Source organism: Monodelphis domestica, chromosome 4 (assembly GCF_027887165.1).
Source record: "Monodelphis domestica isolate mMonDom1 chromosome 4, mMonDom1.pri, whole genome shotgun sequence".
Lineage (NCBI taxonomy): Eukaryota > Metazoa > Chordata > Mammalia > Didelphimorphia > Didelphidae > Monodelphis > Monodelphis domestica.
In genome coordinates, this window is record NC_077230.1 from 11,534,654 (window position 1) to 11,547,203 (window position 12,550).

Below are 12,550 nucleotides of genomic sequence, written 5' to 3' on the forward strand. Positions count from 1 at the left end.
TTATCAACCCTGGCACACAACTCTTTCCAGAATTAAACAGAAAGTAATCAATGATTAAAAGAGGTCCACAAAAACACACACACACACAGTTAAGATAATTTTCTTATGCCTGCCAAGTACAATTTAACCCTTGAAATGTTATACACTTGATCTTGTTCATCTAGGATCTGGCTGGACCAAATGGCTCCCCTAGAATCCTGTTTAGGTTGAGAGTTAGTTGCTAAAGTTCAGAGGAAGTTAAATGACTCACACCAGGTCACAGAAGAAGTAGCAGACCTGGGATTCAAACCCTGATTCTGACTACAGATCCTCTCCTTTTTCCATTATACCGACTTTGGCTATTTGTCTTTGAGCTATAATTTCTCTCCCTCTAGCTCATCTACATTTAAATCTGTACAGTGATTAAACACAGACTTTTTAAGGAATGTGGCTCATTGAGTAATCTGCCAAAAATCATCAGTATCAGTCAAAAGATCCTAAAATTGACCAAGGATCTTAGGAATTATAAGAGAAATCTTGCATTCATGGAATTGGAAACTTATTTTATCTTAAGGTCACTCTGACAGCCTATAATGAATTCCCAATAAGTGACCCCAAGTAAAAGTGCTCAAGCAGGGGGTAGCTGGGTGAATCAGTGGAATGAGAGCCAGGCCTAGAGATGGGAGGTCCTGGGGTCAAATCTGGCCTCAGACACTTCCCAGCTGTGTGACCCTGGGCAAGTCACTTAACTCCCACGGCCTACCCCTTACCACTCTTCTGCCTTGGAACCAATACAGTATTGACTCCAAGATGGAAGGTAAAGGTTTAAAAGGGAAAAAAAAAGTGCTCAAGGAGGGTGCTGAATTGTATGGCACATTCCCAGTATATAAGAAATACTATAAAAATTATAGTAAGTTTTCATACTTATTTTGAAATCGATCCAAATATCTCATAGGCCTTAACAATGGCAGATATGTCTCTAGAATGGTAAGAAGCCAAAATGATAGCTGTCACATATTTAAAAATAAGGTGATGCTGAGTAGACAAGAGAAGGTACTTCCAGAGGCTTATGATAGACTGTATGTTACCAATTTCTGTGATGAAGCCGATTCTGCATAAAAATGTGGTCACAAATAACTAAAACTTCAGAGAATTTAATGATTTCTTTCTATTTTTTGAAAGATTTTATTTCATTTAAGTAATCTGAATTTTGCACGTTTTCCCTCAATAACATTACAGATATTTAGTATCACAAAATCTTTCATATAATTAGTAGGCAACTCAAAGAGAACACTTTAAGGGAATTAACTGTGACAACTGGTAAAGTCTCAAAATATACTTTTATTTTTGTTTCTTTCTAAATACACTTTTAAATCAACTCTGAGATAGGTAACATTCTAGAATGGATTCACAAACTAAGTTTACCATTTTTCAACCCTTTTCTCCGTGACAAACTGGCCATGAGGTTCTGTAGCATCTGGGGGCAAAAGAGCCAAATACACTGGGGTTTCAGCTCCTTCTTCTGGACTCTTGGTAGCCTTGGGCCCCGCCATGTCAGTTCTCACCCATCCTGGGCAGCAGGCATTCAGAAGAATCTTATCACCTTTCCTTTGCTCATTCAGTTGCCTGGCATGGATTCTAGACAGCACAGTGACTCCAATCTTGGTCACTCCATAAGCACTGTTGGGCCACCCTTCCTTCTGATGCACTCCTTTCTTTGTATCCTCCACAAACTTTTCCATGAGCCTCACCAGCTCTTCCTCTGTGATTGTGTCACTGCGAAACTTCTGCTGTAGTTCTGGGCTGCAGCTTTTAAGAGAACGTAAGCTCACCATGCTAGAGACATTCACCACTCTACCTACGATGAAATATATGGAAAAACAACTTGTCAATAGTGTTCTTACAGAACTGTAGGAGTAGAAACACAGAAGAAAAACAACTCCTTGATCACATGGGTTGATGGGGACACAACTGGGGATGTAGACTCTAAACAATCACCCTGGTGCAAACATCAATAATATGGAAATAGGTCTTGATCAATGACACATGTAAAACCCAGTGGAACTGTGGGTCAGCTACAGGACAGGGTTGGGGTGAGGGGAGGGAAAGAATGTATCTTGTAACCATGGAAAAATATTGTAAATTAAATAAAAATTTTCAATTGAAAAGAAAAAGGAAAAAAGTGTTCTTATAAACCTTTCTTTTAGGGTTTATAGTTATACCTTCATTAATTGTGATGACATTGTGAGATGCATGCATATATTTCAGTAGATTAGGGGACTATGGTAGGTTCACACATCTAAATATTATTTTGCAAAGGAATAATAAATGGAAAAAAAATTATAAAGTGCTTTCTATATGCCGGGTACACTGTTCATGTATATGAATAAAGATGGTAATGTTGAATGGAAGGATTGAACCTACCTATTAATATTTAATCAATGTTTTAAATACTTCTGATACAAGGAGAGGAAATTTTCAAACTTATTATGAAATCAATCCAAATACCTACTAAGTCTTAGCTCTAGCAGATATTTTTGTGTATCTTTAGAAGCAAAAAGAATTTAAATAATGTATTTTCCCCCTATCATGTGTAAAAACACTTTGTAGCATCTATTAACAAGCTTTTTCATAAAGCATATAATCAAACTGAATATGATAATCAATATTTTATGGTATGGTACTGTAAGAGTTAAAATGGTTGAGGTTGTAAACTGTAATAGTTAAAAGGTTGAAGACCTTAAACTATAGTGAGTAAAATTGTGGAAGATATAAATTGTAGTAGATATAAGAGTGGGTAAGTAAATTGTGACCGCAGAAAATATGTTTTCACTACAGTGTCTTGTTTTTAAATCAATATAAGGTGGTCGCCAGGGAAATATTCCCAATTATGAATATACCCAAGTCAACTGGGTTTTATAGAGAATTTAATTAATTAATACAATGAGGAATTAAAGAGAGAGAGAAAAAGGAATAAAATGAGAAAAGAATAGGCCAGCCCAGGCAGCCCTGGCCAATCCAGGCCTAAGCCCTAAAAGAAAGATCAGTCAGTCCTTATATCTTAATCACTCACCACAAGATCTGTCCAAGCAAGGATTCTAGTGACACCAGGCCAGCATCATCTCAGCTGACTTCACCAGCTCAATCCTCTATCTGAATGTTTCAGAATGAGTTTTTTGAGCTCCTATCTGAGCTCCTATTTAAAGGGCATTTTCTCCTATGTCACCTCCCCTAAGTTCTTCCATCTACCAATCACAGTAGACATTTTCCAAAGGACAGCCCATTCTGAATTCACACCTGAGTAGACTAATCCTTTTAGTAATCCACACCTGAGTAGGCTAGAATCTCTGAGTAAGTTTTTTTCCTCTTTGCTCCTTGTAAATTCACAAGTTGCCTGACCTTTATAGGTACTTAGCACCCCTTTGTATTAGTTCTAAAAATAGGCATGGCTTAAGTATGGGTGTAAGTATTTTTCATTGTTCAGCAAGGAGTTTTTTAAGTACGGGTGGAGTAGAGGTCTTCACATTTCTGATCTAAGTAGAGTTCTCACATTTTAGATCTAAGTAGCTTCACTGTTTAAAATGGGGGAATAGTCCCAATAAAAAATTCCCCAATGGGGAATTTTTAACATTCACAAGTCTGAGAAATTTCAAGATTCACAGTACCGACAGTGCCTTTCTTTTCTTTGGCCAATTCAGGTATTTATTCTGCTTGCTTCTATTTTTTTTCTCTTAAGTTAAATTGTTTTTCATTTGTGCCTTTTGCTTTCTTGTTTTCCTTTTTCCCTGTCAGTACCCCTATTCCTCCACAATTTTCCCCATCCCAAATAAAAAGTCTTTCCTTTAAACAAATAAATACAGTCAAGTAAAACTAACTGATGTTTCATTCTTTACCCATAGTCCATGAGTCTTCTTGGAGTCATGATTAGTTGTTACATTGATCATTGCACTTTTCATCTTTCATTCATGGTTTTTGAGAGTTTTTCCTCCCCTCATTTATAGTTGTTTTGTCGATATTGATCATTTTAAACAGCTATTTCAATACTCAGCAAGCTATTATTAGGTATTGAATGGTTCAACAAAAATGCACAGATTAGCTAAGTCATACAAGTATTTATTTCAGGCACTTGAGAAAAATCCTAGAGTGCAGTAACTATATAAAAGATGGTAAGAATCAAAGTGATATTTTTTATGGGACTTATAGAGAAGGAAAAGGGAGCTGAAATATAAGCTAAATTTACCCCAAAGGACTTTATTAATGCCAAGAGCACTGGACTGGGAGTCTGATCATATGTGTGTATTAATCTCTAAGTAAATGGCCACTTACGTAAATAAGTCACTTCAGTCAGAGCGCTTTGAATTATTTGGAATTGGAAGGAATATTTTATTCTAAAGGAATATTCTAAGGAATAAAGAATCCTTATGTAAAAAAATGAGGAGGGTCATCATTAAATATATCTGAAGTTCCTTCTGGCTCCAGTAATGTGGCTTTTTAAAACAACTACATCATTACCATCATTTTATATGAAGCCCCTCCTCTGGGATACCTCCCCAACACACACTATCAAGTTGCCAAAAGGGACATACCCTTACCCGCAAATAGGATGTTTCTTGTACTCAGACCCCTTGGGTGAAATGCTACAGGCTGAAGTAAAGTAATAAGAGCACAGAAGACCTGAGTTTTAGCTGCAATTCTGACACTAAGTTTTCTGGAGACCAGGTTAAATGATCTTCAATATCACTTCTATGACTATTATAGTCATAAATCTAATGCCCAAAGTACATATAAAATTATAGGGGAAAAAAACCACCCATAGTGTTTTGGGCATATGATTTTACAGAGAAAAAAGGATTCTTCCCTTGAAGAGATAAGAATTTATAAAGAAGATTAAGAAAAAACAAGGAAAATCTCCTTTTCTCTCCTGTCTTTGTTCATGCTTCCTTTTCCTTCACTTAGAGTGTTCTTTCCCTTCATCTCTAATTATTTGTGCCCAGGCTCAAATGCATCCTTCTTCATGCCTCTGACCACTGTCTCAGCTCAAAGTTCTTACAGGACTTGTCCATAGTGTGTTAAGAGTACTATTATTGGGGGCAGCTGGGTAGCTCAGTGGATTGAGAGTCAGGCCTAGAGACGGGAGGTCCTGGGTTCAAAATCTGGCCTCAGACACTTCCTAGCTGTGTGACCCTGGGCAAGTCACTTGACCCCCATTGCCTAGCCCTTACCACTCTTCTGCCTTGGAGCCAATACACAGTCCAATACGGAAGGTAAGGGTTTAAAAAAAAAAAAAGAGTACTATTATTGCCTACATTTCCCTCTCTTACTATCACTATTTTGCTGTACTAAAGCTACTAACATACTCATTTAATTTCTAATTATTATAAATGGTGACCACAACTTTTTAAAGTTCTTTTATTTGTCAAACCCATTTTACAAGTGTGATATAGTGGCCAAAAATGCCAGGGTCATTTTGGTCTGCATTCAGAGGGGCATCCCTTCTAGGAACAAAGAAGTAATCAGTTCAATGCTGTATTATCCAGGGATGTGCTGGCAAATATTTAACAACCAGCTTTTTTGGTGGGGGGGTACGGTGAGATATACATAGAGCACACTTTTAATTGTAATCTGTCTTATTAACATTTTCCCTATCACCTTCTTAATTCTAAACAATCCACAATAAATGAAATTGTCATTTGTAATATTTGCTGATTTCTGAGGTATAAATGTTTATGATGAAAATTCAACAATCAATGGGTTTCAGTTGGCTATAGCACACAGAGTTGTGTGTGTGTGTGCATGTCTGTGTGTATCACAATGCTGGTAACAAGTGTAGTTTGCTGCTATATCTTTTGGTCTATTGGTATTTGACTATTGGTATTCAGCTCTCTCTTTGGAGAATTAGAAAATGAAGCAAGTTGACAACAAAACAATCTGATTATCTCAAATACCCAAGATGAGGTTTAATTTGTACACTGCTCTAACATCCAGGTGAAAAGGAAATTGCCTTTATTACTTTTATATCAGTGATTATAAAATAAGAAATCACATATAATCCTTTAGGTAGTACTGTAACTAAGACGTTAGAAAGAATTAGACCCAGTTACTAAAATAACTGTGTATACAGATAGTTATGATACACTATATAGAAAATAAATTAATACAATAGTTCTACAATATATTGAATGATATAATTAATAAATTATTAACAAATAATTAAATATAAATTTAAAATAGATAATATAATAACAGACTATTAGAAGGAATATAATTTGGTGTATTAGAATATTATAGCAACTAACTAGATGAAGAGCTTCTATACGAGGAATAAAAACTTCAGATCTGCGTAGGCAAGCTAAATTTCGTACTATAGGAAATAAGTTATGCTCATTTGGAATGGTGAGTGCCCAACTGACCTGATGCGATTGAAGGAAAACAAATGTGGCATGTCCAGGTATTGTTTGGTTCTGTGAAGATCTATGCCACCTCCGGGGTCCTCAGAATACTGTGGTCACTCTGACCTAACCCTTCCCAGAGTTAGTGTGATAACTCTGGACTAGCGGTTATAAAAGTAATTAAATTTCTTTATAATGTATCTTATCTTGACATTCCACTAGAATTCATTATTTAACAAATATCATTAAAACTTGTTACCAAATGTTAGAGTTTTAAAGATGTTTAACATTTTGTCTTGTTAATCACTGATGCTAATTAACTGTCAAAAACCTATAAAAATAGCTGTTGAACATCTAGATGAAGTCTTTGCCACAGGGAGGGCATGGCGAGACCTCCAGCTTTAATCTGCCACAATTAAAGATGGATCTTCATTTTAGAATGATTACCTCAATACATTTTTATTTCTAACACGGGTAATGATAAATCATTGAGATGTATCCAAAGACTGCCTTAACTCATCTGAATGGAGGCCTTATAAACTGTGTATTATACTTAAAACATTGCATTATTCTAAAGATCAATGCTTTTTTCTTTGACATACTTTTAAAAAAACTGCTCTTTGTCAAATCATGTTGGATGGTGTGGGAAGGGGAGGGAAGGGGTGAGATGCCTGGAAATAAATTCTATTAACAAATTAAAACAACAACAAAAAAAAGTAAATGGAAAGAATAGAGTCATTCCAAAAAAACTGAAAGCAAGTATAACAAAATTGTAAAGAGCAAGTGAGAACCAAGTGAGATTTGAGAAGATACCCCAAACCACTACTTTGTAGAGGTGGGAGGTCCACAGGTGTTACATATTGTACGTATTTTCCGATTTTTTTTTCAGTGTATTGTTCAGTTTTTTAAAAATTCCCCCTACTTCAAAACATACTGTTTGTCAAATGGGATGGTTTTCTGGGAGGGGGAGAGGGAATCAATGGTGATTTAAGAAACAGAAAATATTAATGAAAACTTATATTTAAAAAGATAAACATTTTCCAATTTTAAAAAATTGCTCTGTCAAACTGAATGCCTACTTGACCTAAACTATATTTTAAATACATAAAAGGTGAATGGGCTCTTCTGATAAAGAATGTTACTTTAATGACAATTCTATTCTTCTCTTTCCTTCTGCTAATATAAGGGCTTGAAGGTGGATTGCCTCTATTCACTACATATAAAACAAGTGATATATTTAAGACTGGAAGTAAGACGGAAAGCTAAGGTTTCAATAACTAACCAGGAGATCTCTTTCAGAAGAAGAAAGCTTCTTCTATTGGCATTGAAAGTGCTCCAAATTGGATTTCTCAGGGAATTTAAAATTAAATTTGTCTCCTTTTATAATAAATTATTTTTCAGGTTTCTATGGGAAAAAACTTCATGAATACTCTGAAGAAAGAGTCTTGATATAGAGGTATTTTTATTGTCCTTCCTCTTTTCTTTTTTGCTAAGTCATAAGTTATATAACTATTGCAAATTTAGTCAAACATTTGCCAATCTCCCTGAATTAAAAGGGAGGAAAGTAGTAAAGAAAATTAGGGGTGGCATTAAGAGATTATGAAATCTAATTTCTTCTTTTTTACAGCTGACAGAGCCAAGGCCTAGATCTTTTATTTTACTACTTAATGTTTGTTTGGTAATTCTAGATTTTTGAATTCCAAATAACGAACTTACCTCGGGGTTTTACTAAAGGCAGTAATTCTGCAGATACAGCTTTGGTGCCAAAAAAGTTGGTTTTCATGGTCACTTCAGCTTGAATAGGAAAAGGTGTGGGATCAGCGACTATAGAAGGAGAGGGGGAAGAAAATGAAGAATAAGTTCAACAGGAATCACCCGGAATTTTACTCTTTCGAAAGCAAAGAAATTCATCTAACTTTAAAATAGAAAATGAGCTAGACACCTTACAACTATCATGCCATTTGATCCTCCCACCCAAGAACCTTCTAGGTAGGTGCTTTTATTCTGCCCAGGGAAAGTGATTAAACGACTTGCCCAAGAGAAAATCGGTAGCAAGTGTGCGAAGATGTAACTGAACTCAGATCTTCCCGACTCTAGTCCGAGCTCTCTAACTTTTAGGACACTTAAAAAGTTGAAGCAAAAATGAAAAATGCCCCCAAATGCCCTGCCGAGTTGGTGTGTTACAGAGACCGAGTTTGAACGTTTTCTCTGAGGCTTAAAGTTCTGGCAATAAACACAAGACCTCATAATCGGGGTCCAGTAACATTACTTAGACAAGAACCTCCTTGTGAAATTCAGAAGGTGGAAATTTGCACCAGGATGCTTTGGAAGGTACAAAAGTCACAACTTCAACAAATCTTCCCAGAAGCACAAAACTGCGTGCAAACAAAAGTCAGCCAGGAAGAAACGGTACAAGAAGAATGAACCTTCCGGCTCTCAGGATGCTTATTACCCTCTACTGTAAGGCTGCAACACACACCTTTAAGGCAACAGGAGATACAAGCAAAACGATAGAAAGTAATTTCGTGAGGAAGGGGCAGGTGGGTGACTCAGTGGGGACAGAGTGCAGGGTCTGGAGTCAGGACTGACTTGAGTTCAAATTTAGCCAGAGACATCTAGCTGTGTGACCTTGGACAAGTAATTTAACTTGTTTGCCTCGGAGGCAGCTAAGTGGCTCAGTGGGCGGAGTTCAAATTTGGCCTGAGCTGTGAGACCCTGGGCAAATTACTGAACTTGTTTGCGTAGATCCACTGGAGAAGGAAATGCAAAACACCCCCACCCCCCCACTCCATTCCACCCCCACCCCCCCACTCCATTCCCAAGTCTCGTACCTTTGAAGGCGATTCCCGCATTGTTGACCAGCACGTCCACACCCCCGTAGCGCTCCTTGAGAAAATCCCGCAGGGTCCGGATGCTCTGCGGGTCATCGATGTCCAGCTGGTGGAAAATCGGGTTGAGTCCCTCTTCCTGCAGCTTCTTCGTAGCCGCCTGGCCCCGCGTCGTGTCCCGGGACGTGAGAATCACATCTCCCGAGAACTTCTGGCACAGATCGCGCACGATGGCGAAGCCAATGCCCTTGTTACTTCCCGTCACCACGGCTACTCGGCTGCTGGAGGACATGACTTGGATGACTAAGAGGGAAGCAGGTATACACAGACCGAGGGGAGGGCTAATCTGAGGATGCTGCTCCGCCTTGCAAGAGAGAGTGTGGAGCCCCCGGAATTCTAGAAGGCACTCGTTATAAAGCGCAAGCGCAGGCGCAGGCGCAGGCGCAGTTCCCCCTCTCTCCTCCCTCCAGCTGCCCACCAGGAAGGAATTCTTGCACCGAGGGTGGGGGATTCTGGGTGTGCACCTGTAGGAAGAGATAGATGGGGTAAAGGAATGGCAAAGAGGTCACTGTGACAAGATTACAGTGTGGAGAGTTTATTACACGAAATGTAATAAAGACTGGAAAGGGAAGAAACCACCAGATTGTGATGGGTTTAAAACACTAAATAAGTGGAGTTTTTGATTGATCTTGGAAATAAGTGCAGTTAACGTCACTTAATCGATGTCATATTGCTTGCCTTCTGAAGGGATAGGAGAGGGACAGGCAGAAGGGAGAGAATTTGGAATTCAAATTTTTAAAAAAATGAATGTTAGGGGCAGCTATGTGTCTCAGTGGACTGAGAGCCAGGCCTAGAGGGTTTTGACTTTCAATCTGGCCTCAGACACTTTTTAGCAGTATGACCTTGGGCAAGTCACTTAATCCCCATTGCTTAGCCCTTACACTTTTGCCTTGGAAACAATACACAGTATTGATTCTAGGACAGAGGGTATGGGTTAAAATTAAAAAAAAAAAGAATTAAAAAAATTTTCTTATATATAATTGGGAAATATTTAAGGGAATAAACATTTCTAAAAGAAAAAAATAAATAATAGTGCAATATATTTGAGTAGTGAGGGTGACTTCCACTTTCTCTTTAGAAAGATTACTGGCTGCTGACTGAAGGATAGATTTGAGTGGGGAAACAAGATAAGTGCAGGAAGACCAATTAGGAGACGGTTGCCAATAGAACACCTGATGGCTAGAACTAGGGTGGTAATTCCAAGATTGGAAAGGAGACTGAAATGATAGATTTGCTCAAGAGAGAAATAACATTGAATATGTGGAATGAGCAAGAATGAGGAGTCATCCTATATGGAGGATGCAAGCCTTGGTGGATGCCAGTGATCTTTGTAGTACAGTCAGCACTTATCTACTTATAATTTATAATTTACCTATAATTTATAGTTATCAGAGAAAGTTAAAATATAACCAGTTTTTGACTAACACTTGGAAAACTTTCCCTTCATTCTGAACACCTGCACTGATAAAGCTATTGATGTGTTTTCAGATAATTTTGCTAAAAGAAATTTATAGATAGGAGAATAGATAAAAAGGTCAGTCGTTTTTGATGTTCACTTAGTTGCCTTTTCTCATATTAATAAGGTCTGAGAATTTTTCCCCACACCTTTGGATCTTTTATCTCCTTCAGATATTTTGTATGTCAGTCCCTCAAAGCCCTCACAAGAATTTGTCTAACAGTAGTTACATCTGGGGCAGGCAGTACAGATGGCCTGGGAAATGAAAAGGAGAAGGTGCATGGGCAAGATTGCTTTTGGGAAATGACAGCTCTCTTTGCTAGCTTCTCCTACATTGAAAATCTATCTTTCAAAAACAGAGATTTTAACACTATTGCTTTATAGTAGTAAGATGTGGAATATCACTGCCTCTGAAAAATTAAGACAAATATCATTTATACTTCTTTAGTATTTTAAGCGTTTCTTTTGAGGTGGAAAAAATAAATAGCAATTGGAGAGGCACCTGAGGAGTATAAACAGAATGCAACACATAAACAGGGAGTTCCGAAATTCAAGAGAAATGTATATCAAGGATTTGTGATATAAAGAGGAAATGGGCTGTTCCTTTGGCAAGAGGGAGGAATGGCTGGGTAACCAGAATGCTTTGCTGCTATCTTTTGTCATTGGGAGGATGAAAAATCTTTTTTTTTTTCTTCAGAATATGTGGTTTCCTTTAAGGGAGGGGGGAGTAAGGATTCCAATTCTGTAGCAATGACAAAAAGATTGTGTGCAAGTCCAGATGATCCAGAAGAGCTCAGGCCTGGTTTCCAAGGCCGTGGCTGTCTCTTTTATTCCATGTTTCTTTCCCTGAGCACAGGTAACTGAGCTCAGATCCAGAAGTTGACACATCCAACTTGTGTACCTAATGTCTGGAGTCATTGAGAGGTTCAAGGGTCTGGCAGCAGGAGATGCTCCATGAAACTACCATAATGTTTTTGGGAGGATCTGATCCCTTACCAACAGAAGAGTAAGTTCATCCATGTTTTGGCTTTACTAAAAGATATGTACTGGAGGGAATTCTTTGGACAATTCTGAGACATGGATACTCTGGGTAAAGAAAAAGGGAGGGAAAGAAATAAAAATTTACAGTGCTTCTTGTGTCTAGGCAGTGTGCTAAGCACTTAAAAAATATCTCAATTGATCCCCATAACAATTCTGTGAGGTGCTACTGTCATGGTTCCCATTTTACAGTTGAGGAAACTGAAACAAACAGATTATGATTTGCCTAAGGTCATATAACTAGTAAGTGTCTAAGGCTGAATTTGAATTCAGGAATTCCTGACTCATCCTCTAATGTTCTATTTTTTGTCCTGGCAACTGCCTGGAGGAAGTATTGGGTTATTGACTGAAGTAAAAAATGGGGGGATCAAATGGGGATTCTTCACCAGCTGTGGTCACTCCCCCCCAATAAACAGGTGCACTTTGGGAATGGCTCCCTAAAGGTAACATCCTCATTTCTTGGTGGTTGTGGTTCTGGGTTGTGTGAATTCACTGGTATGTGGAATTCCAGGGCATGGAAACTCATTCATTCCTCCTAGGTTTCTGGTTGGCAACTAACATAACATAAGAATCTTTTTTTAATTAAAAATGTTAATTAATTTATTTGGAATGTTTTCCCATGGTTTCATGACTCGTGTTCTTTCCTTCCATTCTTCTCTTCCTCCTCCCCGAGTTGAGGAGAAATTCCACTAGGTTATACATGCATCATTGTTCAAAATCTATTTCCATATTTTTAATATTTGCAATAGAATGATCATTTAAAGTAAAACCCCCAATCATATCCCCATGGAACCACCACA

The 12,550-nt window shown here is 37.8% G+C and overlaps 2 protein-coding genes across 2 annotated transcripts in view; one reads left to right on the forward strand and one right to left on the reverse strand.

Moving 5' to 3' along the window:
* Window positions 1–1,140: 1,140 nt before the first annotated feature.
* On the reverse strand, window positions 1,141–9,628 carry LOC100015233 (carbonyl reductase [NADPH] 1-like). Its single transcript, XM_001365375.3, has 3 exons — window positions 9,200–9,628; window positions 8,085–8,192; window positions 1,141–1,837 (listed from the first exon to the last, which is right to left on the reverse strand). Exons 1-3 carry the CDS (start codon window positions 9,486–9,488, stop codon window positions 1,401–1,403), a joined length of 834 nt encoding a protein of 277 aa, XP_001365412.1. The 5' UTR covers window positions 9,489–9,628; the 3' UTR covers window positions 1,141–1,400.
* Window positions 9,629–11,571: 1,943 nt separating this feature from the next.
* The window catches only part of SETD4 (SET domain containing 4), a 37,494-nt gene continuing 36,515 nt past the window's right edge, over window positions 11,572–12,550 (forward strand). Inside the window, exon 1 of the mRNA XM_056826040.1 lies at window positions 11,572–11,718. The gene's annotated coding sequence lies outside the window, so the exon portion shown is untranslated. The remainder of the gene's footprint in view (window positions 11,719–12,550) is intronic.